The sequence below is a fragment of the Portunus trituberculatus genome, chromosome 16, assembly GCF_017591435.1.
Source record: "Portunus trituberculatus isolate SZX2019 chromosome 16, ASM1759143v1, whole genome shotgun sequence".
Classification (NCBI taxonomy): domain Eukaryota; kingdom Metazoa; phylum Arthropoda; class Malacostraca; order Decapoda; family Portunidae; genus Portunus; species Portunus trituberculatus.
This window is the reverse complement of record NC_059270.1, coordinates 6,048,716-6,075,764: the sequence shown is the minus strand read 5'-3', so window position 1 is coordinate 6,075,764 and position 27,049 is coordinate 6,048,716. Positions and strand designations below refer to the sequence as shown.

The window sequence follows — 27,049 nt, the reverse complement described above, 5'->3', positions numbered from 1 at the left end:
CCTAATGACACATAAGAGGTCAGATCAGATAAATCTGCTTGGTTCATGGTTCAAGAGTTGTTTTCAATATTGAGGGAACCATTATCCATATTTTATGCAATTCTTGTTGAATATGTTTGTGACATCATAAATGAAAGGATGGATGGAGAATATTTGCTTCAAGGTTTATGTATCACATTCATATTTGCAATTCACTAGGAAAAATTTTAAATCTTGGTAGGATGCTGCACAAGTACAAAGAATTAAGTGTCTCCAGCCACCAAATTACTTGGAGTCTTAAATGATAACTCTCCAAAACAATGTTGAATCAATACTCACACTTTCACATGTTAGAATGTGTCTGCCAGAAACACAACTACTTCTCAAACTTAATATAACAACAGTACACAAAAAGGGGATTATATGAAGCTTAAACACTAATTAATATGGCTCTTTACACAAGATACACACAAACATTTCTTAGTGACACAATGACACTATATAATCTTATGGAAAACAATTTTTATCTATATCAATATAAGATCAGTTTTATCAACACTGAAAATTATTCTCTATAAAGGAATCTCTGTAACAAAGAGACAATTATTATCAATACATATTCAGCATTATCCTATGAAGGAATATTTTATATACTAAATGGTTGCAAAATTTATGATTGGCTGGGCCAAAAAACCTGTCATAGACAGGAATTTAAACATAAAACACATACTCTCACTGAGTGGAGGGACTCACAAGCCTGTCAATTTAGCTGCACTGATGCATCATTCTATGCCTGACACAGCATGCATCACAAGAACACTCCACTTGAGAGAGTAAACAATAACTTGATTTTAGGTTTGTGGCAAAAAAAAAAAAAAATAAATAAATAAATAAATAAATAAATACATACAACCAAGCAATGTATGAAATGATTGGACAAATTTTTGCCACCACTAATGTCTAATCATACTGTAATATTTTGATTTTCCCAAGGAAATTTCCCCAATCACTAACCACATGGCTTCAGAATCTAAAAAAAAAATCAAGGCATTGCATTTCAGTGCTGTTTAAACATGTGTCAGCCATAGCTGCATACTTTTTTACTTAGCTTTTAACATCTTTCACAGTCAATGTATATTGATTAACTGCTTTGATGAAGCAAGAGGCCTACATAATACAAATTTCAGCTACAATATAGCTGAAGGCTTTTATCAAGAATCAGAGTACCTGATATCACACCTAAGTAATCAAGATGAATGATGGTCTCTACAGCCTCCTACATGCTAGGATGTAACTTAAGACCAGCCATTAGGACCTACAGAGAATTTAAAGAGATTAAATATGCAGTCCATCAAAATGTAAATCAAACTAAATATTCATAGAAAATTAAGTGGTCCAGTTGCCTTCCAGAGCCAGCTACCATGGACTAAACCAATCACAAAAAGAAAGTCAAAATGTTAGAAACCATGGTGATAAGGCTATATGCCAGCACATCTCATAAGAACACGTACCTTGTTGGAATACCAGTGATCAGTAGCTTGCATGCTACTGTGATTGGGGCATCCTCATGATGTGAAAAGGGAGTATTGTGAAGTTGGGGAAGGAGGAGATGAAGCTGGCAGAAGGGAGTTGAGGAGAAGGAGGTGTTGAAGATTGGAATCTAGACAGCTTCCTCCTGGACCACTTCCTTGGCAGCTCCCTCCAGCACGCACCTGTGCCAGAAAATGTGCTGTAAACACCACTGGCGCCACTTATCATAGAGGTTCATTTGGAGTACTGTCAAGGTTTGACAAAATATACTCCCTCTTTTGGAACATTAAAAGGATGATGCAATGGCAGGTTTGTTCACACCAAGCGGCAAAGTTGAATCAGCAAGGAATGACTTCTCAGGATTCAGATATGAGGATAGATGTGATGAACATTCAACAAGGACTTTCTGCAGAGACAAGTAATACAAATGGAGGATGTGGTTCGAGAGTTGATGTTCAGACTAAAAACAGTGGAAAAAGATAATAAAAGTTATGAAAGCAAATACTAAAATTTTGAGGAAAAACTATGATGACTTGAGCAAAGTTTGTCAATGAAAAGAAAATTATAGATTATAGAATAGTCAGCTTAGAAAAGAGAACAGAATGTTGCCAAGAAAAAGGAAAAAGATAATTTGGTTAGAGATACAATAGAAAAGAAGAAATGTGTTGTCGTTTTGGGTTTAAAGGAAAAAGTTATACCATTTAGGCATGAAAGAAAGGAATATGAGAAAAAAACAAGCTGAGAAATTAGTGATGGAGGTGAATGATGATGAAGAGGGAAGTAAGAGCCTGAGTGATGAATTTCTGGCAGCTTCCTGGAAGCTGGTGAGGAAAGAAGCCTATAAAAAAATATGATTGGGATGTGACCTAAACGAAGAAGAAAGAGCTAAACTCAGTTAGCTATGAGAAACAGCTAAAGAAATAAATTTAAGTAGAACAGCAGAAAAGATGACCTTTTACTGGAAAGTCAAAGAAATGAAATTAAAAAAATGGTATACAAGGAGGTAGAGCAAAAGGAAAATAAATATAACAGTAGAAGAAGAAGAATATGAAAAGTTGCATACACAAATGTAAATGGTAAATTAACAGCACTACTGGAGTTAAATGATTATTTAAGAGACAACAAACCTGGTATTGTGGGATAACCGAGACTTAAGTTATATGAAAGATTGGAATCCTTGAACATTGGGCAAAATAGATAAAATATATTGAAGACAAATAGAGAAACAGTAAAAAGGAGGAAGAGTGATGTTAATTGTACAGAAAGAGTTGTAAGTGGATGAAATAACTAGTGGAGAAAGTAGTGCTGAAGTGTTGAAAGTAAGAGTGAGAATTCAAGGAGAAAGAAAGAGGGACTCTGCTATTGTCTATGTCCCACCCAAACCAACTCATGGGGAAGTGAAGAATATAGAAATACATTAAATTATACAAAAGAGTGTTTATGGAGATTAACTGAGATGAGTAAAAGCATAACAGTCATGGGAGACTTTAATTGTACGTAATGAGATATCTTGGGAGGATTTCACCAGTGTGGGAGGAGAAACATCCTGGGGACAAACTACTGAATCTGACAGCAGACAATATCTTAATTCAATGGGAGAAAGGCAACACAAGATATAAAGGAAATCAATAAAATGTCACAATTGGACTGAGTGTTTATCAAGGAACTGGAGATACTTAAAAATTTAGAATACAGTTATACCTCGACTTACGAATTTAATTCGTTCTCAATCTGGGCTCGTAACGTGAAAAATTCATAAGCTGAAGCAATATTTCCCATAAGAAATAAGAATCCATTCATTTGCTCCAACCCTTCAAAAAATCACCCAAACCTGCCTAAATAACGTTATAATGTCTATAATAATTAATGTAATAACATGCAGATATGATAAATAGATTAAAAAATGTAAATATTGATGTAGTAAATGATCCACGAGAGGTCTTAAATGCATCAGCCTGCTCAGTTGAGCTCTCACCCTCCTGCTCAGCTTGATCTCTGTGCAAGTCACTAAAAATGGTGCTGGCTTTCTCACAAACAATTGTTTCAGTAATTATGTCACCTGCTATTTCTTTTTCTTTAATCCACAATAACAGAAGCCTTTCCATCTCATCATGAATACCTGTTCTTTTCTTGGACAAAATGATTACACCTTTCCAAAGTTTCACTGACTTTAACACATCTTTCTGTTTGAGAACTGTACAAATTGTTGAAGAGGGTTTGCCATATTGCCGAGACAAATCAATCACACTCACACCACTCTCATGTTTTTCAATGATTTCAAGCTTTGTTTCAATACTAATTACATTACGTTTCTTCTTATCATCACTTGCACTAGCACTTGAGTTTTTAAGAGGCCATAATTACCAGTGCCAATGCCATAAATTTACAGCATCTAGCATACCCAGTCAGTGCCACCAATGTACATTCATGGCGGCAACCTAAAAAAAAATTCTAGCATGTTTATTTGTCAAAATAATTTTATAAAAAACACACTACTTGTACTCCAAACTCCACCCTAGGCACTGAATGTGTTAGTTTTTTTGGTAAGCTCCTTGAGTGGCCTCGGCAACGATCATGTCAGAACTTGTACAACCACTGTAGGAAGCAATCACAGTACGTTGCTGTGGGTTGAGTGACGACCAGATTTTCTGAGTTACTTGGCTTTGATAATGATGAAATGTTATCAAACATGCCTGATGATGATTCAGTACATGACAAAGACTATGGCAAATACAGTTAAAAATATGCAACCACACAAGCAAATGCATATGAGGAAGCCCACTATTCATCAGCGAAGTGGTGGTGTGATAAAAATATACCAACCACTACTAACGTACTAGTAGCCTACCTATAAGTGATGATTTTTTTTTTTTTTTTACTTTTTTTACATTCTAAGGCAACTTTTTTGCATGCTTTCATTATTCCTACATGATTTAGGATTTTTTTTAATGCATAAAAAAATATACAAAATTGGCCGGCACCACAGGTTAGTTTAGGATTAAAGTGGCCGGCAGCGCACAGGTTAAAGCAAAATAAAGCACAAAATAACACAAATAAAGAAGCACAGCACGAGAGATAAGAGAGAGTGATGTTTACACAATGAGAGGCGCCAAGAACTGAATGAGTGAGATGCGTAAAGGATTGCATGATGCTGTACGAACAATGCAGTTTGTGCCGCCAGCGTCACTATGAGTATTCGTAACTTGGATTTTGATTTGTAAGTAGAGGAAAGAAATTGTCCAAATCTCAGCTCATAACTTCGAAAATTCGTAACTAGATGCATTCGTAAGTCAAGGTATTAGTGTATAAAAGTTCACTTGGGAAGAGTAATCATGTGTTACTCAAATTCAGGCTGAAGGGCAGACAGGAGGAAACAAAAAGTGAAGATTATAAAGATAGGAGATACAATTACAGTAGAGCTAATTTTGTAAAACTAAGGAAATACTATGACCAATCTTTTATATAATGGGAAAAACTAACGATGGGTGTAGAATTCTAATAGAAAAGTACAATGAAGGAATAAGGATACATATACCAATCAAGAAAATTAACAAGTCTAGACACAAGCAGTGGCTTAACATAATATGTGAACTAATAAGGATAAAAAGAGAGAAAGCTTGGAATAGATGGCAAAGAAATAAAATATGTAATCTTTGGCTGGACAATGAACAGAAAAGTAATGAGTACATCAAGATTCTGAAAATGGAACAGAAGAACTATGAGAAAGATACAGTGGACAAATGTAAGGACCAGCCTAAATCATTGTGCACGTATAGATATGTTATTGGGAAGCTGAAAAAAAAAAGGAGAAACAAGCAAATTAAAATTCAACAATGAAATATATGAAGACACAGAAGAGATGGCAAGAGTAATGAACAACTGCTTCCACTCAAGTCTTTAGAAAAGAAAGTGATTTTCAATGTCAAACACCCATGGAAATAAATGATGGTGTTCAGAAAATCCAAGTGTCAGTAGAAGTGAAGAAAATAATCAAAGAACAAGATATAAGGAAAGCCTCAGGTCCTGATGGAGTGTCAAATTGGATTATATAGGGATGCAATCATCAGTTGGTAGACAAAGTCTACAGTGTTATTATGAATTCCTTAACAGAGGGTATATATATATATATATATATATATATATATATATATATATATATATATATATATATATATATATATATATATATATATATATATATATATATATATATATATATATATATATATATATATATATATATATATATATATATATATATATATATATATATATATATATATATATATATATATATATATATATATATATATATATATATATATATATATATATATATATATATATATATATATATATATATATATATATATATATATATATATATATATATATAAAGCCATGAGTGTCAAACTGTAATTAAGTATGGGAACACTGTACATGCTATTGCCAAATTTTTCCACCAACTTAGTGAAAAAAGACAATATCTTTAGTGTGTTGCATTATAAGTGAAGCCATTTATCTGTGCTTTCATCAACAGTAAACAAAAATGGCCAAACAACTTGTAATCGAATACAGTATGCAAGAGTAGAGAAACAGAGAGCTTCCAAACGTGTAGACATCTATCATGCAAGCCACTGCTTGCTGTTATATATCCACAAGTTAAGTGCAACAAAATGTGATATTAAGTGATTTTATATTTTTCTTTATTTAAAATCTATCTAATTACATTTAAAAAACAAACAATGTTGTTGACTCAGTATATATTATATATCTGGATTTTGATTAGACAACAGAAGTTGATGACAATCCTCCTTCATGAAGACATTCACTTGCATTTCACAATAGACAGAAAAAGATGAAGAAACAAAGCAAAAGTTGACAGAACCAGGAGTTGATGAAGAGAATAGATGGAAAATGTGCCAGTGAAATGGTAGCTTTACATCAGCAGTAACCACTGTACAATGGCTGGTTTGATTTAAATGTCTAAATATCCTGAAACTAAAACATTTTCTTCACACATCATCCACTCATATCAAGGCCATCATGGTTTGAGTTGCTGAAAATTAACTTATCCACAGCAGGCCTCAGCAATGCTAGAACTACATCAAATGGAAACCACATGGGTCACACAACATCCAATCCCTCAGTCAAAACTAGACAGTTTCTGAGTCCTTTCTATATAATTGGAGTAGAGCAAACTCTGTGCTAGTTGCCACTTAATCTGCAAATAACCAAGCAACTGCTTTTGGTATCAAAATCAAGGTCATGCTTGTGAATTTCTACCACCTCTTGGGAGAAAAAGAAAAATGGTGAGGGGTGAGCTCTTTAGTCAAACACCACTTCAATGTAGAATACAGAATAGCTAGAAAGGATACAGATATGGATTATGACACAAGAGAGGGCACAAAGCTAAACCTTTGGAAGACCAGTCAACACCACTGCTGCTGGAATAAATAATTTTCCTATCATTTTGATCCTCTACAGATCATGAATATTGTCTTATAGAAGAAAATCAATCTCATTGTGTCTCCTAATTTGTATCTATTCACTATAGTTCTTACTTCCACCATGTAACATAACATATGAGCTGGCCCTTACCTGAGCAATGTTGTCTGTACTTCGTGTCTTGGATATTGTGGCAGAAGCAGTAGTGGCAGCAGCGGCAGCAGCAGCAGCAGCAGTACCACGGGTGGTGGTGGAGGTGGCAGCTAAATGGTGGGGATGGAGGGGTGCCAAATGAGTAGTGTCTGTTGAGTGTCGCCGGTACTGGGGTGAGCAGGTGGGAGAGATACTGCTTGTCCCTGCTAGTCCTTCATCTTCCCCTCCTCCTGGCCTCTCACCTGCTGTGGTCAAGCCCTCCAGACCAGCCCACCTGGAACACCATCAGTCTTTGTTCTTATATCTTGTTATAACAAGAACTCATGTGTTGATGAGTGAATGAGCAGCTTTTTGCTAAATGTTCATCAGTCAAGAAAGTGAGTATGAATTGATTAATATAATATACTTTGAATCCTTTCACAGATAGAATTGGTGGAATATTTAATAGAAGAAAGAAAGTAAAGAACTGTAAATTCATAACTAGAAATTATGACTAATAAATTTACATCTTACTTTCAAATTAGTATAGGTACTGCATAACTAAGCTATAAATTTTGAGTATCCAGACTGATGGCCTGATATGTTAAGGAAATGTATGTAAATATGAAATTATGAAATCATCCTTCTTGATTTGATGCACAGCATGCACAGTATTACTAGCTAAATGAATATCATAATAATGCACAAATCATAATGTTCTGGAGGCCTGCAATTCTCCAAAAAGAAGCTTTGAAACACAACATTGAGTGTTGACAAGAAAGGGAACACCATACGTCAAGTAAATCATACATACACGATCTTAATACAGAATTACACTATTCAATGCAGTTTCTCAACACACCGACAGGCTTTCTTTATCTGCATTTAAAAATGTAGATGTGTATAAAAAATTAAAACCAATGCACATTTTTTCTTTAAGTTTTACTCAATCCCAAAACCATTAACCCTTTGAGTACCATGACATATTTCCATATTCATTCTGGATACTATTTGGTGAATTTTTACAGCTTCAGAAACTTATGTGGGGATTAAAAGTGACGACTCTGGCCATTAATCTTGTGACCTCCATAAACCCTTCCTAATGTCAATAAAAACTTCTAATCATACTCAAAACTCAAAGTAAAAAAGCGTCCAGTACTGAAGTGGTTAACGTAATACTTGTTAGTGTAATTTTCTCTTTTAATGAAATTTAAAAAGATGAGACATGAAATTCTAACTATTCCATGGATGCTGCCTGCATACAGCCTGCATTCAATACCAAATGATAGTAAGAATGCTAAAAAAAAATGCTAAATTGTATCTAAATATTTATGAAATTAATCAACACGTTTGTGAACTTACAAGTGAAAATCTGATGCATTTGAAACAGTTTAGCAGATGAGGTCTGTACTTGTGCTACTGACTGTGTTACACAGTAAGGCACATTTTAATGTTTAATATAGTCAAAAAATACTTTAACACACACTTATGCTCTGATTTGCTTAATTTTGCAAGAAATAAATGTATAACGTGTGTAGCCAAAACTGCTCACCTGGGTGGGCCTCCATCTCCCTCCTCCTCATCAGCTTGCTACATACTACAGTGGAACAATGTGAAATTGTGATAATTTTTTTGTGTACAATGTACTCAGTCAAAGCCTTACAGGAAACAGATGGAAGCCTACCCAGGAAAGCAGTTCCCTTTACACACAACTAACATGTCTTTTTTTTTTCTGCAAACTAAGGCATAACACAGCATATGTCAATCAATCATCAATCATGGGAGGCATACGCCAGGGGGCACATTGCCTCGTTTACCCTATGGCACCACTCCAGGTGGTCACGCCTAGCGAGTCTCCATGCAGACTTCCTTCCCATGCCAAGTAACTCCCAGCAAGAGGCATTGACTTGCCGCAGCCATGAGTTCTGTGGACGTCACCTTGGCCTCCTCCATGCTGGGTTATCCTTTTCGGAGACAACCTGATATGCAGGATCAGCTTCTGGGTAGCGTGCCACATACCCATATAGTCACAGTTGGCATTGATGGACTATGCTGGTAATTGGCCTTGAATCAGTCTCATGGAGCAATCACTGATTTGACACAAAGTCATACCAGCAGGTACCCCATGATCCTGCGAAGACACATAGTACCAAAGACATCAATTCACCTCTTCAGATCAGTGTTCAGTGTCCATGTCTCACAACCGTAGAGTATGACAGGGATCACCAGCGACCTGAAGATCCAAATCTTTGTCCGTCTGCACAGGTACTGACAACGCCAAATACTCGTGTTGAGCAAGTCCATAACGCCATAAGACAGGCCAATCTGCCGTACAACTTCCTGGCTCGACCCACTGTTGTTACGCACTACACTACCAAGGTATGTGAAACCTTCCAAGATCTCAATGTCCTCACCACACGCATGGACAGACTGTACTGTTTCATCCAGTAAGCCTCCAAACACCTGAACCTTGGTCTTGGGCCAGGAAATCTGGAGTTCCAGGGGCTTCACCTCCTTGTGCAGTGCCTCTAGAGCCATTACCAGAACCTCCAGTGACTCAGCAAAGATTACTGCATCATCAGCAAAAACAAGATCTATAATCTCAGTATTACAATGATTTTGGTCTACAACTCTGCCTAGTACCCAGTTCATGCAAATGTTGAAAAGTGATGGAGCAAGCATGCATCCCTGCCTCACTCCTGTATTCACAAGGAAGAAGCTGGACATGCCCCCTCCACACTTCACAGCACTCACAGTCCTGGAGTAGAGGCCAGTTAATAAACCAATAATCCTTGCAGGAATCCCACAGAGACACAGAAGATCCCAGAGTGTCTCTCAATGCACTGACTGAATCAAATGCCTTCTTGAGATCGACATAGGCTGTAAGCAACCCCCTGTCGAAACTCATGTCGGGGCTCCACCAGTATGTAAAGCACTAGGATCTGGTCAGGTGTTGACTTACCGGGCATGAACCCAGACTGTTCAGGTCTCTTGTGTTTCAGCTGGTGACTGCGGATATGCATCAACAGCAAATGAGCAAGCACCTTGCCTGGTACACTGAGCAGTGTTATACTGTGGTAGTTGTTACAGTCCTAACAGTCCCCTTTCCCCTTCCAGACAGGAATGACTAACCCCTTTTTCCAGTCAGGGGGAATGGTACCTGAATATCATACAGCAGTCAAGGCAGCATGTAACCCACGGATCATGGTCTCACCCACTGGTTTGAGCAGCTCTGCACTGATGTTACAGATGCCAGCTGCCTTTCCACCCCTCAACTTTGCCACAGCCTCTTTGACATCATCAATGAAGGGTGCAGTTTCATCAAAGGTGGATCAGCATCCAGCATCTTCAGTTTCTTCAGGGCTTGATAGGCAGGTCGGAGGTCATTAGCATTTAAATGACACTCTACATCCTCAGCGAGATCCCTGACATACATCTCCTTGTCTCTCCTCAGGAGAGCTCTAGTCCTACGTGACAAAGCCCTGTACTGGTCACGGCTCCCAGCAAGTCTGGCAGCATGACTCTCCTCAATATTGTCCAATGTCTCTACCGAGACAAAGCAACTCCATGACCTTGGGCGCTCCCCAACGCATTCCTTGGCAGTCTCAAGTCTCACATTTGAAGGTATCCCATAGCTCTACCGGGTCCTCAATGGTGTCGAGCACTCCAAACTGATTGGAGACTCACAGCATACTCTTGGCCACATGTCAAGTCCTTCAGTTTCTCAAGATGAAACACAGTGTGGTCACATCTTGGAGGTTTTCTGGACTTGACATGCAGCTTGAGTATAGCAACAAGCCTGTGATCAGTCGCAAAGAACTCAGCACTCCGAGAAATCCTGCAGTTCTGGAGGATCCTCCAATGAGTACTAACAATGATATGGTCAATCTCGTCGCAAAGAACTCAGCACTTCGAGAAAACCTGCAGTTCTGGAGGATCCTCCAATGAGTACTAACAATGATATGGTCAATCTCCTTCGCTACCCCTCTAGCATTGCTATACCAAGTCTAGCAGTGCAGCGCTGGTCTCTGATACCAAGAACCAAGAGTGACCAGTTATATTAATTTGCTTGCTGATAATGAAGACTGTTTGCTGCTACAGGAAGATATAGACAAAATTTATGAGTGGGGTAAGAAGTGGAAGTTAGAATTCAATGCCAAGAAATGTCACGTAATGGAATTAGGAAAGAGTAAGAGAAGACCAGTATGGAACTATTTGATGGGAAAGGAACAAACAATGAAGACTAAAGAGAAAAAAGATCTGGGAGTGGTTATACAAGAAATTCTGAGCCCCGAAAAACACATAAGTAAAATATTTGGAACAACGTATAAAATGTTGACTAATATTAGGATGGCATTTCAATACACGGATAAGAATATGATGAAATAAATTAAAACGAATATGAGACATCCAAAGTCGGAATATGCAGCAGCGGTGTGGTCGCCAAGCTTAAAAAAGGATATAAGAAGATTAGAACGGATTCAAAGGATAGATGCAAAGATGGTGTCAGAACTAAAAGACCTAACATATGAAGAAAGGCTGAAGGAAATGGGACTGCCAATCTTACAAGATAGAAGAGAAAGAGACCTAATAACATTGTATAAAATAGCTAGTGGCATTGAAAAGATAGACACACAAGACCTGGTGCTGGTGACAGAAAAAACAGAAAGGACAAGAGGACATGCAAAGATCAGGATGAGGTAGTGTGTGAAGGATATTTGAAAAATCAGTTTTCCACATAGAGCAGTGGAAAAGTGGAATGCATTGAGTGATAAAGTTGTTGCAGCACATAATGTGCATAACTTTAAAGAAAAATTAGATAAGTGGAGATATAGACAGGACACCATGAGCCCCGCTCCCACTCGAATGCTGTACAATACAACTAGGTAAATACAACAAGGTAAATACAACTAGGTAACAACACACACACACACACACACACACACACACACACACACACACACACACACACACACACATGCATGCATGCGCAGGCGCACACACGTACGCACACATGCACGCACACGCACACAGGCACGCAAGTGCGCGCACGCACGCACGCACACACACACACACACACACACACACAAAAAAAAATCATCTTGAAACACACAATTGACGTTTACTTATTCCTTGTTTTTTTTTTTTTTTCATGACAGTTAGGTTCTAAAACTGGGAAGCTGTCAATGAGTGGCTCAACAAGTTCAAAATTGAACATTGATAGCTGATGTTTGCAAAGTACATATACAATGTACTCAACTGATAGCAATATTTTGGTATGTTCTCAACCTTGCCCTTAGTTTGTCTCACTGGTCCACTGGTCACAATACTACCACTGCACAAAATTTCATAGATTTTTCATAGTATAGAAGAAAGATTGAACCAAATAGGAAACATGCGCTTTCTATTCTCTTAAAAGTTATGGCAGACATTTCTTTGTCTAAAAAGATGAATTCAGGTGAATATAATTGACAGTTGTGTATGAGCTCTATGAATAAACATGTCCATTCATGAAGATAGTCATTTGTGATGTCATGTTAATTATGGTCATTTGGAACCAAAGCTGTAACTGTTAAATATTTTCATGTATCAACTGATTATGAAAAGCATAGCTCAAATGTAAAGAAATCATCTTTACAAGTGCAAAGCAGGAACCAAAATAGATGGCTTATCTTCTTTCTTCCCCATAAAAAAATATAGAACAATTAGTTTTTGCAAGTTATCTAGATTTTCAAAAACTCAATGAAATGGTTAAAGATCTCATAAATTATGGCAAAACATATATAAATTACAAAAACTGTTAGGCCCACTTATAGCCACTGCCTAGACCTTTTTTTTTTTCATTCAGACATGAACTTTAATGTGTATTCCTTTCATAATTTTTTTAATACATATTATCCTTACAGATGGATATGGAGATATAGTCCAACACCATGGACATGCTTGCCAGACATTTGCCACTTGAGTTTTTATTAGGGTGTGTGAAGGTGTGTGGTTTGAGATCTAAAAAATTCTGAAAGCAATGATAACTGAAGCAATAGGATCTGTAGCCATTAAATACTTTAGAACACATGACATATAATTGAATATTACTTAGATGTACAGTTAAAGACAAAAAGTCATGTCAAGGTTTTGTCTAAAAATGAATTGTAACTAGTCAAACATTATGAAAACTTGAATGTGGTTACACATTAACATTTGGCAAGCATGAATTCCTTAACCTACTGTTCAGATATAGGTTTAAAGTTTCATATCTGCCATCAACTAGATAATGGCTTTAAAAAAAAACAAGGAAATATTTATTTCTAGGTGCAATAAAGGCTTGCTTTACTTGTGAACTTATTTCTCCAGTTCATATCCTGTGATAGATATGGTTAATGCTGTGTGCCATGTGGGAAAGTCTTACAGTTCAGCAAATGTAATGAAACCCATTCCTTTAAAAAGACAAGTGGTTAAAAAATAACAGGAATATATCTGAGAATGCCATACTCATGAAGACATGAACTGTTATGACACAAGAAGTGTGTAAAGTATCAAGACTTTCTTGACAGAGCTACCAACCGTTCCTGTGATGCACAGCAGACAGCATAGCAAGGTTAACCCTTTACCACATGTTTTAACCAAGCTTTGACATGACATTTGTCTTTGACTGCACCTCCAAGGGATGAAAAAGGCACAGCAAGCCCAATGCAATTCATATGTACAGAGAGAGAGAGAGAGAGAGAGAGAGAGAGAGAGAGAGAGAGAGAGAGAGAGAGAGAGAGAGAGAGAGAGAGAGAGAGAGAGAGAGAGAGAGAGAGAGAGAGAGATAACTCATACAAAAACATTCTTTTTGTATCTTGTGTATATATATATATATATATATATATATATATATATATATATATATATATATATATATATATATATATATATATATTTAATGAAAGGTTCATAAACATGGAAAGACTTAGTTTGCCTTAAATTACAATACCATTCTACAGCCAATAATGATGTCATTAGTTTGTTGAGTAAAATTCCAGAATGCTCTTGCCTCCACCATATTATTAGCAAACACATGCCTGGGAGTTTAAATCAAGCCTAAAAGTGATCCTGCTCTGAGATAAATGATTAAGAAGCAAGCTAGAGAGCACAGTCTGTAACACAGATGATGCAAAGAAAGCAACACAAGCACAGCAATAAACACATCCAGTACTCACAGGAGGGAGGGAGGAGGGGCTGCAGCGGGCCAGGAGGCTCGGTGGGCTGATTCCCGGGCCTGTACCCCCCCACCCCCCCGCCGCTCACACCCCACGCCCTCTGGTGCAGGAAGGACAGGCACATTATGTACGGCAATAGTCACATTTGGTAACACACACGCACACGCACAGGCACACGTAAACGCGCGCACACACACATTTCTTTGTGTTGCCAGACAATGCAAACACACAAACACTGAGCTTATTAAAATACTGTACAATGAAATAAGCAAATTACAAAAAAAGTATTACTGTACATTTCCAATCAGGCCCAGTGATATATATTTAAATATTTTTACTATCACAAAGCAGGAAGAGTAAAGTGAAACATGCTATTGGACATTCTTTTCTATAATCTTTTTGCAATACTTTCCCCATAAGGCAGATTAAGCTGTATTTACACAAGTCAATGGAAACCTTGGATCTACACACTTCAGCTGGACTTTGTCCATGTTTGGTTGAAATCCAACCCTATCGTTGGTGGTCCTGGTTCCAAAAATATGATGATTATTTTTTTGTTTCATAAATACCAAAAACCATAACACTATCAGATATCGTATAAATGTGAAGTTACTACTGTCATAGTGGACACCTGTTTTTCTTCAGGTGAATACACACTCTTCAAAATGTGGATTTTGAACAATACCACAAGCTGATGTAGCTTTTCAATTTCAAAGACAAATTATATAAAGAGGTTTTCATCAAATTCCATATTCAATAATGACTAGGTACTTGAATAGAAATTCAGACCATAATTAATAATTGACTTGCTTCATCTCTGTAGCCTGAGACCAATTTTAAAGTTACCAACATGTTTGAAACACTGTCTTCAAATATGAATGTTGATAAATACATAAAAATTCTAAGTTTGTTCTTAAAAAAAAGTGTGGCCACACAATTATAACAAAACAAATAAACAAGAATCTTATCTAAATGAATTATAAATATATCAACAATAATGTCATTATTGCTATTATCATAATAATTTCCAATAAATTGTAAGAGGAGACCAAAATGGAATGAGCAAAGGGCTCAAAACTCTTTCTCTGTACTATTTCTTCCTACAAATATAATCTTGTAAGATTGCTGGCCTTGTATACATGGAACAAAAATATTAACTTATCTTACTTTTAATAAACATTGGACCCTTGGTCCTAAAGTATAATGCATTCCAGAAGGCTGTTCAAAGACCAAATTGGTCAAGATCTGAAATCTCTTTCCCCATAGGAAATAATGTAAATGATTGTAATATGTTCCAAGACCTCAAATTCTTACCTAAGTAAATAAAAATTGAACTAAAATTTGTCATTTATCTTTTAGTGGCACATTTTAAAGCACATGGTAGATGTGAGGGAGATACATATAGTTATGGGGCTGTTATACACAGTATTGAAAATGGGCTTGTAAACACAACCCACCACACAAAGCACATTATCGGGGGCAGGGGGGGAGTCCCATTTCATGTCCCCCAGGCAGTGACGTGCAGATTGTCATAAGGGATGGATGCACACTCCTCGCTCTGACAGGTTGGCAAATAAAATATGAATGAACCAAGAATGACACCCTGCACTTCATAGAAATTCTGAAGGAACAACCTTGCATGTAGAATGTAAAAAGTAAGGAATACAAAATTTTAAAAAACCTCAGAAATAAAAGTTTGGAAACAAAACAATTCATTGTTCAAGACGGCACATATGCTTCCCCCGTCACTGTCAAATGGCAACGGAAGCCACTTGATAGTTGACGTGTGTAGCAGCTCAGCTCTCCAAGTGTATAGGATCACTACTTGGTGCAATGTCACCCATTCCTCAGCATGCTGCAACCTAGCGCATAATGTACATGAGGCTTTAGACAATATAAAAGATCCTTTGGCAACATTGATTGCTTTGATAGCATCTTTGTTTTTAATAATAGTACTAATGGTCAACTTAGCCACTGTGACTATCCCCGAACGTAACAAACCGAGACATGCAACTGATGCTTCTCGACCTTTGTCAGCCAACATTGGCTGGTTGAGGTCCAGTTTAGTGTTGACCTCCAGTGATATGATTTATTGAATTTTTTTTGGTCAGAGTCAGAATTGTACGAAGTCTGAGAAATTCAAGGTCTGAGGATCCACTGTATATATATATATATATATATATATATATATATATATATATATATATATATATATATATATATATATATATATATATATATATATATATATATATAAAGGTGATACTTGAACTTAAATTTTCACTCACTTCTCACATCTGGTGTACCAATAATTTTTTCATCTTCTTGACATTCCCCAAACTGAACACTATTCATTCCTCTCCATACTTTTCTTGCTTCATTCATTCCACACTTCACCCAAGTCTTTGTTATCCTCTTTTGGAGGTTTTAGTGAAAGTTTTGGTGTTACTTTAGATATATCAAAAGCATTTGAAAGTCTGGCATAAAGCTTCAATTTTCAAGCTACCCACCTATGGCTATTATCCTTCTCTCTGCAACTTCATCTCAAGTTTCCTCTCTGATCATCCTATTTCTGCTACTATAGACAGTCATTACTCTTCTCCTAAATCTATTAACAGTGGTATTCCTCAAAGTGCCTTACTATCTTATCACAGTTTTTAACATGGCTTCCAAGTGCTCTTTGACTTTTGCAGCAAGTGATAGTACATCAAAGAAATCTGGGAAGAGCTTAACCCCAGGACAAAAACTAAAAGACAAAAGCAGGAGCAGGATCACAAGAACAGGTTGGAGAGTCCTGACAGCTACAAACTTGTTCCAGAAAATGGACTTGTTGGTAAGCAATGAAGACTAGAGGAAAATTATCCAAATGTGGAAAAAAAGTGTCCATGAAAATTAATCAATACAAAATTACATATCAGTACAACTTAATATAAACATATACAACAAAGCAGTAATAAAATATTTTCTTCTATAAGAGTTTGTTTTATATCACATAAATCCTGTCCTTTAACTTAATGTCAACTGAATGCAATGCTCCAGACTTTTTATGTAATGTACAGTTTAGTTCACTAATCATTTTCACTTTACACAATTTTTAGACTAAATGATCCCTTCAGGAATACATCCCTTGCATAATCCAAGAAATCCCTGTATGTACTTGTATTAATTCAAGAACAGCAGAATGTATATAAAAGACACCAAGGCTACCATTGACTAGACAAGTACTGAAAAAAATTGCTGTAAACAACAGCAATTTTGACTGAAGTTTCCTTTCTGATTGTTCTATTGTTTCTGTGGTTGATAGGTACTGTTAATAGTGGTGTTCCTTAGGGTTCTATTTCGTCACCCACTCTCCCTATCATTCCTAAATAATCTTCTAAACTAAACTTGTCCTACCTACTCCTATGCTGATTACATCACCTTGCACTTTTCCATGACTTTTCATATACAGTACAACCAAACCTTCAGGAAATAAACACATCATGCAGGGAAGCCACAAAATACTTGACTTCTAATCCCTCTAAAATTTCTGTTTAAAAATAAGCAAATTTAGTATTGTCCAATGCCTTTAAAAAACTCAATTCTTCATCTATCAACTTGACACAATCTTCCAGACAACTATCCCCTCTTCTTCAATGACCAGTACTCAACTATCCCCCTCCTCTATACTGAATATCCTCAGTCTATCCTTCTTAAGCTAAAACAGCTTTTATGAAGTCAGGCATTCTGAATTGTCTGTCAATTTTTCTCATCCCCACCTGCTAACTCTGTACAGGAGCCTCATCCATCCATATATGAAATATGCTTCACATGTATGAGGGTTTGCACTCTTGCAATTCTTTTAGAAAGGGTGGAATGAAAAGCTTTTCATCTTATGAACTCTCCTCTTCTGCATTTCTATGAACTGAACTCTTTCATAAAGGTTTCATGACATCTTTTTAATGTTTGGGAACTGGCACTTCATGGCACCCTTTTTATTACAATCTTGTTACCTGCTGCCTACTAACCTTTCCTGCCTAGCATGGTAACATCTTTGCTTGCTCAATGGGGTAACATTGCAACAAAAATACATAGCTGACAACTTGTACCAGCAGGCCACAAGCCTAGCAAGCCCAGAACCCTATTTCTCAACTAGTGCTGCTCTGCTAACACACAGCCATCAGAGTTACTGTTCTCCACTTTATTACAAGTTTTGTAAATCATAAACAAACCAAACAAATTAAAATGTTATACTAGAGAAACAAAAGACCTTCTAAAAGAGAAGACATCTATCACATCAAATGAGCAACTGTTTGCTGTTATATATCCAAATGTTAAGAGAATGACATGTGAAATATAGCAGTTGTGTATTTTATTAATTGAAAATGTATTTCATTGAAGGTTTTTTTTCTTTCTCAAAAGCAATAACCTTTACTTAGGATATTCTAAACTATAAAGATGGATTTTCATTTGACGGCAAAAGTTGACGACACTCTCCTTTATGAAGACAATCACTTCCGTTATACAATATAGAAGGATTACGAGTTAATAGAAATCATAGTCGATGTAAAAAGTTGACAGAACATGTGTAAGTGTGACAGTGCCTTAAATGGTTGCTAATGGTGCTTTACCTGTCCATGGCGGCAGTGGTGAATCCTGATCCCCACTGGCTCCAGGACACTCCGTCAATGTCACACCTAAAGAAAGCAAGTACATCAAGTGTGGATAACATCCTAAGAACCTGGACATAGCAAAGGGAATTGGTAATAATTTGTAGTCTTTTTCAATAGTATTTAGTTTTCCTGTACCAATAGTTGGAGTAGGCAATTGCATATGTACAATGGAAATTTACTTTAAGCCAGCTGACAAAATTGTTGTTTCATTTGATTACATTCACAATTTGATTCCTTCTTTATAGTTCTTCCTTTAAAATTCCCTAAATCATCCATAGTCATGGTAAAATTCTATTTCTGGTTAGATTAATCTCCATCACTAGTACCAAACTCCAAAAGTATCAAACTCATGCTACTATGATTATTTTGTTCTTACTACAAGAAGGATCATCATAACAGCAAAAAATGTTTCTCTCCTCACCTGGGGCAATTCCTGATGGGGGCCACAGGGGCGTGCTGACGTGAGAGCCTGCATCAGGGGCTTCAACCACTATCTCTCCCAAGGAACACCTGGTGCTGGGAGTTGAACCATGGCTGAAAGATGGCTGTGACTGACTGCTATGATGGTGGTGGTGCTGATGGTGTGGATGGTGATGTTGCTGGTGGTGATGAGGGTGAGGATGGTGTTGGTGTTGTTGTTGTTGTTGTTGCTGCTGTTGCTGTTGCTGTTGCTGCTGCTGTTGTTGTTGTTGTTGCTGCTGCTGCTGCTGTTGCTGTTGCTGTTGTTGTTGCTGTTGCTGCTGTTGCTGTTGTTGTTGCTGTTGTTGCTGCTGTTTTTGCTGCTGCTGTTGATGGTGGGAATGATGATGGTGATGGTGATAAGGCAATTGTTGCTGTGAAGACTGATGTTGGTCACGGTACTGTGACTGCTGTGGGGACTGTGGTGGCTTCATGGATGACGGCTGCTGTTGCTGTTTTGTTGCTTCTTCAAAAAGCTGAGCAATGGAGGGATGATGGCTTGAGTGGATGGGATTTTGCTGGTGAAGGTGATGCGTTGGACTCAGACCTACTGGAGATATTCCTCCTCCTCCTCCTGCATCAAAGCTGCTTCTCCCACCTCCCCCTCCATCAAAGCTATTTCTTCCTCCACTTCCTCCTCCATCAAAACTGTTTCTGCTGCCTCCACCAATATCAAAACTATTCCTTCCTCCTAGTCCACTATCAAAGCTGTTTCTTCCTCCACTATCGATGCTATTTCTCCCACCAACTCCACCATCAAAACTGTTCCTTCCAGGACCTCCTCCACCATCAAAGCCATGCTGACCTCCTTCCCCTACCTTTCCTGCTGCAGGGGCATCAAAGAGAGGAATGGAGAGCAGATCTATCACGTCCTGCAGCTCCTCGTTGCTGATGAAGGTACTCTGCCGATTTGGATCTGGAATAGATCACATAATTACTATGGACACTCACACTCACTCACTCACTAACTAACTCACACACACACACACACACACACACACACACACACACACACACACACACACACAGGAGGCGGACACTGTTCAAGGCGGATGTGTAAACAACACCTCCGATTTACTGCCGAATACAAAGCCCAGCAGACCTGGTGATGTATTGCAAGGGAAGAGGGGGCTAAGCAAGTGATCCTGTCTTTAAGTTATTTTGAATTTGCCTGCATTTATGCCAAAAAAGTATGGAAAGAGAGGAAAATGTAGATGGTGCTACCATCAAAGTAAACAGGGGAACCAGACCCAGGGAAATGCAGATGATTGAAACACCTTTGGGACTAAGACAGCTAGGAGGTTGGAGTAGTGAAAGGGAATTTTCCAGCTTTAAGGAGGAAAAAACTAAAATGCAAAGGATAATCACAGTGGAAAAAGAAACTGGTGTCTGAGGGAGATGATCACAGTGGTATTTGAGAAACACACTCAGCTGATTGTGGAAAACAGAGAACTGAGGGAGAAATGTGACAAGCTGGAAAATACTGTTGAAATGTTTAATAACTACCAAGTTCGGTATCTGGTAAATGACTCGAGATATGCAAAATAGTCATCAGTGCAACAATAGTGACCAGAAAGCTTACTTGAAATAAAGGTGCTTAGAAATGGTATGAGAGCAGCTTATAAATTAAAGAATTTTAACAGGCTTATCAAAAGTTTTGGATGTCTGAGACAGCAACAGACAGTTCACTAAATCCATGAGAGGATGACCAAGATTCAGTAAGGAAAACTACATGCTCACCAGTGAATTATCCAGAGAGAGAGAGAGAGAGAGAGAGAGAGAGAGAGAGAGAGAGAGAGAGAGAGAGAGAGAGAGAGAGAGAGAGAGAGAGAGAGAGAGAGAGAGAGAGAGCACTTCTGTCTTGAGGCCAATCATTGAATGAGTTTATAAATAGGGCTTCAAATCTGAGACACAACAACATGATCTTTCATGAGAGGATAATTATTCTATGAACAGAAGTAGAAGCATAAACAGTTAAGAGCAATGAAATACACCCCAAACTTTATTCCAACTTTTGTTTTGTTTGAAACCAGATCTATCAGTTAAAAGTATTTCAACTGTGGTAAAGGACAATATGAAATGCATGAAAGGACATAAGAATACAGCTGCTATGACACACCACTAGCAATGTTACCGGGAGTGGTGGATCGGCTGTGTGTTGGACTGCGGGTGACACTACTGTCTCTAGAAGTGGGTGTTAAGCCGCCCCAGGGCCCAGCCCCAGTGGCAGTCCCACCTTCCCCATCAGCCTCAGGTACAGACCAACGTCGACTGGCTAACAGACTAAAGGAGCCCAGACTGGACCACCCATCCACCATGGACCAGCGACGTGAAATGGCATCAGGGGGCCAGGCTGAGCCAGGAGTAAGGGTGTGGCAGGTTCCAGGAGAGAGGGTGCTAGCCCCAGGACTAGCTGGACCAGTCCAGGCAGTCTGGGATCTGGAACTACAAGTTGAGGGTGGACGACCAGGAGTCTTATCTTCCAGACTGGGGCTCTCCCTGGCACCTGTCCCATGATGCAGGTGCTGAGCTGAGGCAGGGAGGTCAGAGAGGAGGCTAAAACCCTGCTTTAGTCCTTCCTCCCTAAGGCCTGCCACCACCCCAGAAAAACGTTCTAGCACAGCCACCGAAAACTGCTGCTGCAGCCCCAGGAAGGCTGATAGCATAGTCAACACAACCTGAAATAAATAGATGTTAAAACATGAAATAATATGCATGAAATGACTAATCTCATTAAATAAAATTATGGTCAAATTCCAAGAAGCTTTGGTTATCAGTCACCACAAAATACACATTGCCTGATGATATTTTATTTGTTCCCTTCTGCATGCTTATAAATTCTATTATAATAACAATAACCTTATTTCCAATGGCCAAATTTCCAAAACCATGTTAACTTCTTTTCCTATAGTCCTGCTAGTAAGCATTTAGGTCCAACCCTTCAGGAACTGAACACTTCACATAAGGAAGCCATAAAATACATGACTTCTGATTCTCTTAAAATTTCTCACTGAGGCAGAGGAAACTCAGCTCTATTGATACTAGAACTCATACTAATCTACTAAACAGAATTAAATAAAAAAGCATTTCATCTTGCCAATATTTTTCTCCTCTAAGTGACTATCTTCAACCTATCTGACTTCACCATAAAGTTGTATCACTTGTCATCTTCCATCTTTCTTTTCAAGCTAAATGAGCTTCTGACTTTGCTTTACTCAGCATAGTCTAAACTGGACGTTTAGGTCTTTTCTTTTCTTTTTTTTTTTTTACGGTAAGGCCTATAGCGCCTGTAGGCACACTTGAAGAGTGTATGGGAAGCGCTGTTCAGCTTCCGCCCATTAGTGGCGCAGGCAATTTTATTTATAGTGGTACCCATATTAGGGCCCATATCACCACCCAAGCTCATCTTGAGTGTAACCACCTAGAATCTGGGTATCATGGTGACATGTAGGTAACTTTAAACCACTCGACAAATGGCAAAGTGTTTTAAGGCTGTACGTGGTGGGATTCGAACCTACGCATGGACGTCTGCCCGATCCCACGCTCATCACCTTATCCACTACCCTACCGCCTTCCGGGGTTTCACCGGAATTCCCCCACTATTGTCACATCTCCAAAGATCATGGGGTTGCTTTTCTCCAACACTGCTCTACCTCCTTATTCTCTGTCTCTACCTTCCTCTTTCTGTTTCTATATAAGTTGGTGTAGTTCCAAACATCACTTCCAAAATAATTCAAACTTTTGTTCCATATTGCCAATGAGGTGTTTTCTATATGTCTCCCCTTCCCCTTCCTAAACATAGCATATGAGCAGGGGAGTGTGACGTTGCTGATACTTCCATCTGACCTGATTCACCAGTCAGTGCTGACCTGCCCTCACACATGCAGTCTAACTATGGACCATTCTCCTGCTTCAAGCTTGCCATAATATATAAGCAAATTTCAAATCATTACTGTATTTTTGTGTGTTACCAAGAAGAGTACATAAATATCAAGTATTCATACACCTTCACAGCAAATCTAAGGCAGTTATCTACAACATTAACATGTACTTTTTGGAAGAAAAGGCAAATAGAGAACTTATGTTGCCACCTTTAATACCAGTTATCTGGACAAACAGAGAGAGAGATAAGAGAGGGAGTTGAAGATGAGTGAGTGAACTATGAAGATGTGGCATCGGTGGAGGTCTAGCTGTCAAACAGGGAAATGCACCCAAACATCCAATTTAGAATGCAGCTGGTTTAATTGCATGTCTCTCTAACTCCCTAAAGCAAAAGTTATCCAGTATTCATAATCATCCATTGTTTTTACTGGTATATTTTCAAACACCTTGCTTGGTTCTATACTTCCTTCTCCTCCTGCTTCTTTCAAAATGTAGGTTTCAAGACACTAGACATTGTAACTCTTGACTTCCTAACTTTTGAGATTGCCATCTTCAAGTGCCCACTTCCATGCTCCATTGTTTTGTTGCCCTTGACTAGAGCCTTTTTTTGGAAAAAAAAAAAAAAAAAAAAAAAAAAAAAAAAAGCAGCAATACCTGCTGGCACTCACCCGTTGTAGGTCAGCCCTACGGTCTGACTGAGAGATTCCCAGGTCTTGGCGATTGCTCTGCGCTTCCTGCACCAACACTAGCATTTGGGATTTCACAGCAGCAGAGGCTACTCCCACTGCCCGGGCCACACCCTCCCATGCTTCAGCCACCTCTTTAGCAAGACTTGGTCCAGTCTCCTCTCCACATGCCTGTGCCAAGCACTGGGAGAGTCGACAAGCTGTTCCACATACGGTGTTCAGTGACTGTGAACACAACATTAAAAAGTAAGAAAAATATATCAGCAAATTTCACAGCATTACTGTATCTTTTATGTAACCACATAGTACATAATTAACAGGCACTCATACAGATCAAATTCAATGACTAGGAAACTTTTTACATTTTCATCTAAAGAATTAGAATAAAAAGTCAACAAAATCCATAAAATTCCAATGTGGCCACTCAAATTCACCCAATCTCTCTTACTCTCAGCTTTCAGTGTGTGGACACAGCCCTAGTATTATGTTTCATTATTGTTTGTGATTAACTAGGATATATTTCTACTTAAAGTACTGCTTCAACTCCACACCTATAGAGCTAGGCTTACATACCTAGGCATCTGTACTCCAGCACAATCATATCAGATGCACAATAATTATTAGAGATCTTCTTTAGTATGAATTATGTGAAATGCACTGGCATGAGTTCTGATTTACAGCAAAAATTGCGTAACATTGTGCCATAGGAACAAACTCTGATGCAAGAGTTGAGGACCCCTTGTATTTCATTTACCTAATTTGCCAGTGAGAAAAGAAAACAAGGAATTTAAAATAACAGAATAAATTTAGTTTCTTAGGTACACAAATTTTTTCATTTGTTTCTAAATAAGACTAATTCCCTTTTATTTCTTTTGTTTATAGCCTTATTGTTTAAGATCAGATCAGTTCCTTTTTTTATCTTTCTTTCTTCAGAAGGTAAATATTTTCTGAATCAATAAATTCTAAAATTTCTTTTGCATGAAGCTAATACATAAAGTTTAAAATGATGATGATGATGATGATGATGATGATGATGATGATGATGATGATGATGATGATGATGATAATAATAACTAAAATAATAATAATAATAATAATAAATATAATAATAATAATAATAATAACAGTAATAATAATAACAACAATTACAGTAACTTTGAAACTGAAGTTTCTTTTTACCAATCCAAAGTAAAACTGAGTAAAGTTCAAAGTACATTTCACCACTAGAATTAATACTGTATTAAGCACAGAAAAATAGGGAAGAAACCAAGAGCCTCTTATTATGAAAAATAGAAAACCTTATTCTTTTCCAACTGTATTTTGTGAGTAGCAGGACTAACCTGGAGGTAAGCTGAGAGACACATGGAGCAGTCATGGAGGTCAAGGTGGTGAGAAGATGGGTTGGGAGACTTCTCTCTACTGGCAGGATGTGACGGGGAGAGTGGCAGGGTGCTGGGTGATCTCTCCCTTGCTGGCCTATTTAGAAAAGATTAAATCTTGAAGCCTAAAGTAATGATTCTTGTACAAGAATATGATAACAAAGACCTTTTCAAGCATAATTGTGCAAAGCAATAATAATCAATCTCTTAAATCCAATTTGTTCCCTTTCTCCAGTGTGTTGCCACAGAGCACAGATGAGTAATGTGGTAGGACATTTAGGGAAAGATCGCCTGCCAAGAACACAGTGCCCTACTTTACAAATTCAGAGCATACTTAAAGGCTGATACATAATAGAGACAAAGATAGGAATACACTGTCTTTCTCTTTTCCTGCTCATATACAATATGAGATAATGTGGCTGGTATGCTAAAATGATGGATAGAATGAAACACAATTTGTTTATCTGAATACAAGGTAGTACTTATGAGAATATTCATGAAAATTTTTGGTGAAAATAAATTCTTGAAAAATAATAAACAAATGAATTTCAGTAATTGAAAAAGTTGGTAATCACATGATGATTCAGATTTCATCTGAGAATTAGAATTACAAAAACTTATGACATAAGACAAGTTGATAGCAGGTGTCCACATAGTGTCACATGCATTATATTAATATTTTCACATAAACTGGATACATACTCATAAACTTCAACATGTATGTACAATCTTCCACTTGATCTGACTTTGTGAGGATTGACCATGCAATGTGCCTACATCTTAGCAAATATCATACACACCCAAATCTATCCTTGCTGAGGACCACTGCTGTGAGATCAGGGGTGTGGAGCCTCACCCGGCCAGCTCCACCGTGGGTGAGGGGAGCTGGGGGTGGTTTGTTGAACCCTCCTGCTCCCCCTCCCCCACCCCCACCACTCCTTCGCATACTTGCTAGCACATTGCTGTCCCTGAATGAGAGAAAAAGAAAAATGTTAAAAGAACATTTGTAAAAATAAACTAGTTTCATGAAGTATGCTGTGTTGGAGGATAAAAACTGGCCTTGTGCAGTAACCGCACTTGGAAAGTCTGCCACAGCACTATCATTACCATTACTATCACCCCCATCACCAATCACAGCATGCCCAGAGCTAACAAATGCTTGCAACATCCATCTCTGTACCAGGAAAGGTCAAGGAGAATGGTAGATATACAACAAAAAGTTTCTAAAATACCATATTTGCAGGCATATTTGACACATTTCAGCATATGTTGCACCCTTATTTCACAAGAATTTTTTTCTTTCAAGTATGAATTTTTTTCAATTCCCATCACAAATTTATTGGAAAGAAAAAAAATGGTGTGTGTGTGTGTGTGTGTGTGTGTGTGTGTGTGTGTGTGTGTGTGTGTGTGTGTGTGTGTGTGTGTGTGTTCCTATCTTGTACATACTCCTGATTCTTCTTTCACTCTTGCCAAACTCTATTTTCTTGCATTTTGTCGTGTTGAACTCCATTTGCCATGTACAGCTCCATTTCCATATTCTGTCCAAGTCTTCCTGGAGTAGTTCGCAATCTTTGTCACATCTCACTTTTCTTAACAATTTTGCATCGTCCTGCAAATAGGCTCACATAACTGGACACCCCATCCACCATGTCATTTATGTAGACTGCGAACATTACTGGTGCCAACACTGATCCCTGTGGAAC

The 27,049-nt window shown here is 37.9% G+C and overlaps 1 protein-coding gene across 15 annotated transcripts in view; it reads right to left on the bottom strand.

Annotated features, from left to right (window-relative positions):
* The window catches only part of LOC123504660 (putative uncharacterized protein DDB_G0291608), a 78,026-nt gene that overhangs the window by 44,784 nt on the left and 6,193 nt on the right, over positions 1 to 27,049 (bottom strand). For 7 of the 15 annotated variants that reach the window (XR_006674900.1, XR_006674903.1, XR_006674901.1 and 4 more), the window contains exons 2-10: positions 26,147 to 26,314; positions 25,308 to 25,443; positions 23,950 to 24,192; positions 21,519 to 22,077; positions 19,362 to 20,315; positions 18,899 to 18,964; positions 14,289 to 14,388; positions 7,111 to 7,384; positions 1,491 to 1,691 (exon numbers count right to left, since the gene is read on the bottom strand). Coding sequence is in view for 5 of the 15 variants with exons in the window: in XM_045255407.1 (XP_045111342.1) it covers positions 1,545 to 1,691; positions 7,111 to 7,384; positions 14,289 to 14,388; positions 18,899 to 18,964; positions 19,362 to 20,315; positions 21,519 to 22,077; positions 23,950 to 24,192; positions 25,308 to 25,443; positions 26,147 to 26,314 (2,647 nt within the window). In the remaining 10 variants the exon portion in view is untranslated. The other 8 variants (XR_006674904.1, XR_006674905.1, XR_006674906.1 and 5 more) reach the window with 8 other exon arrangements.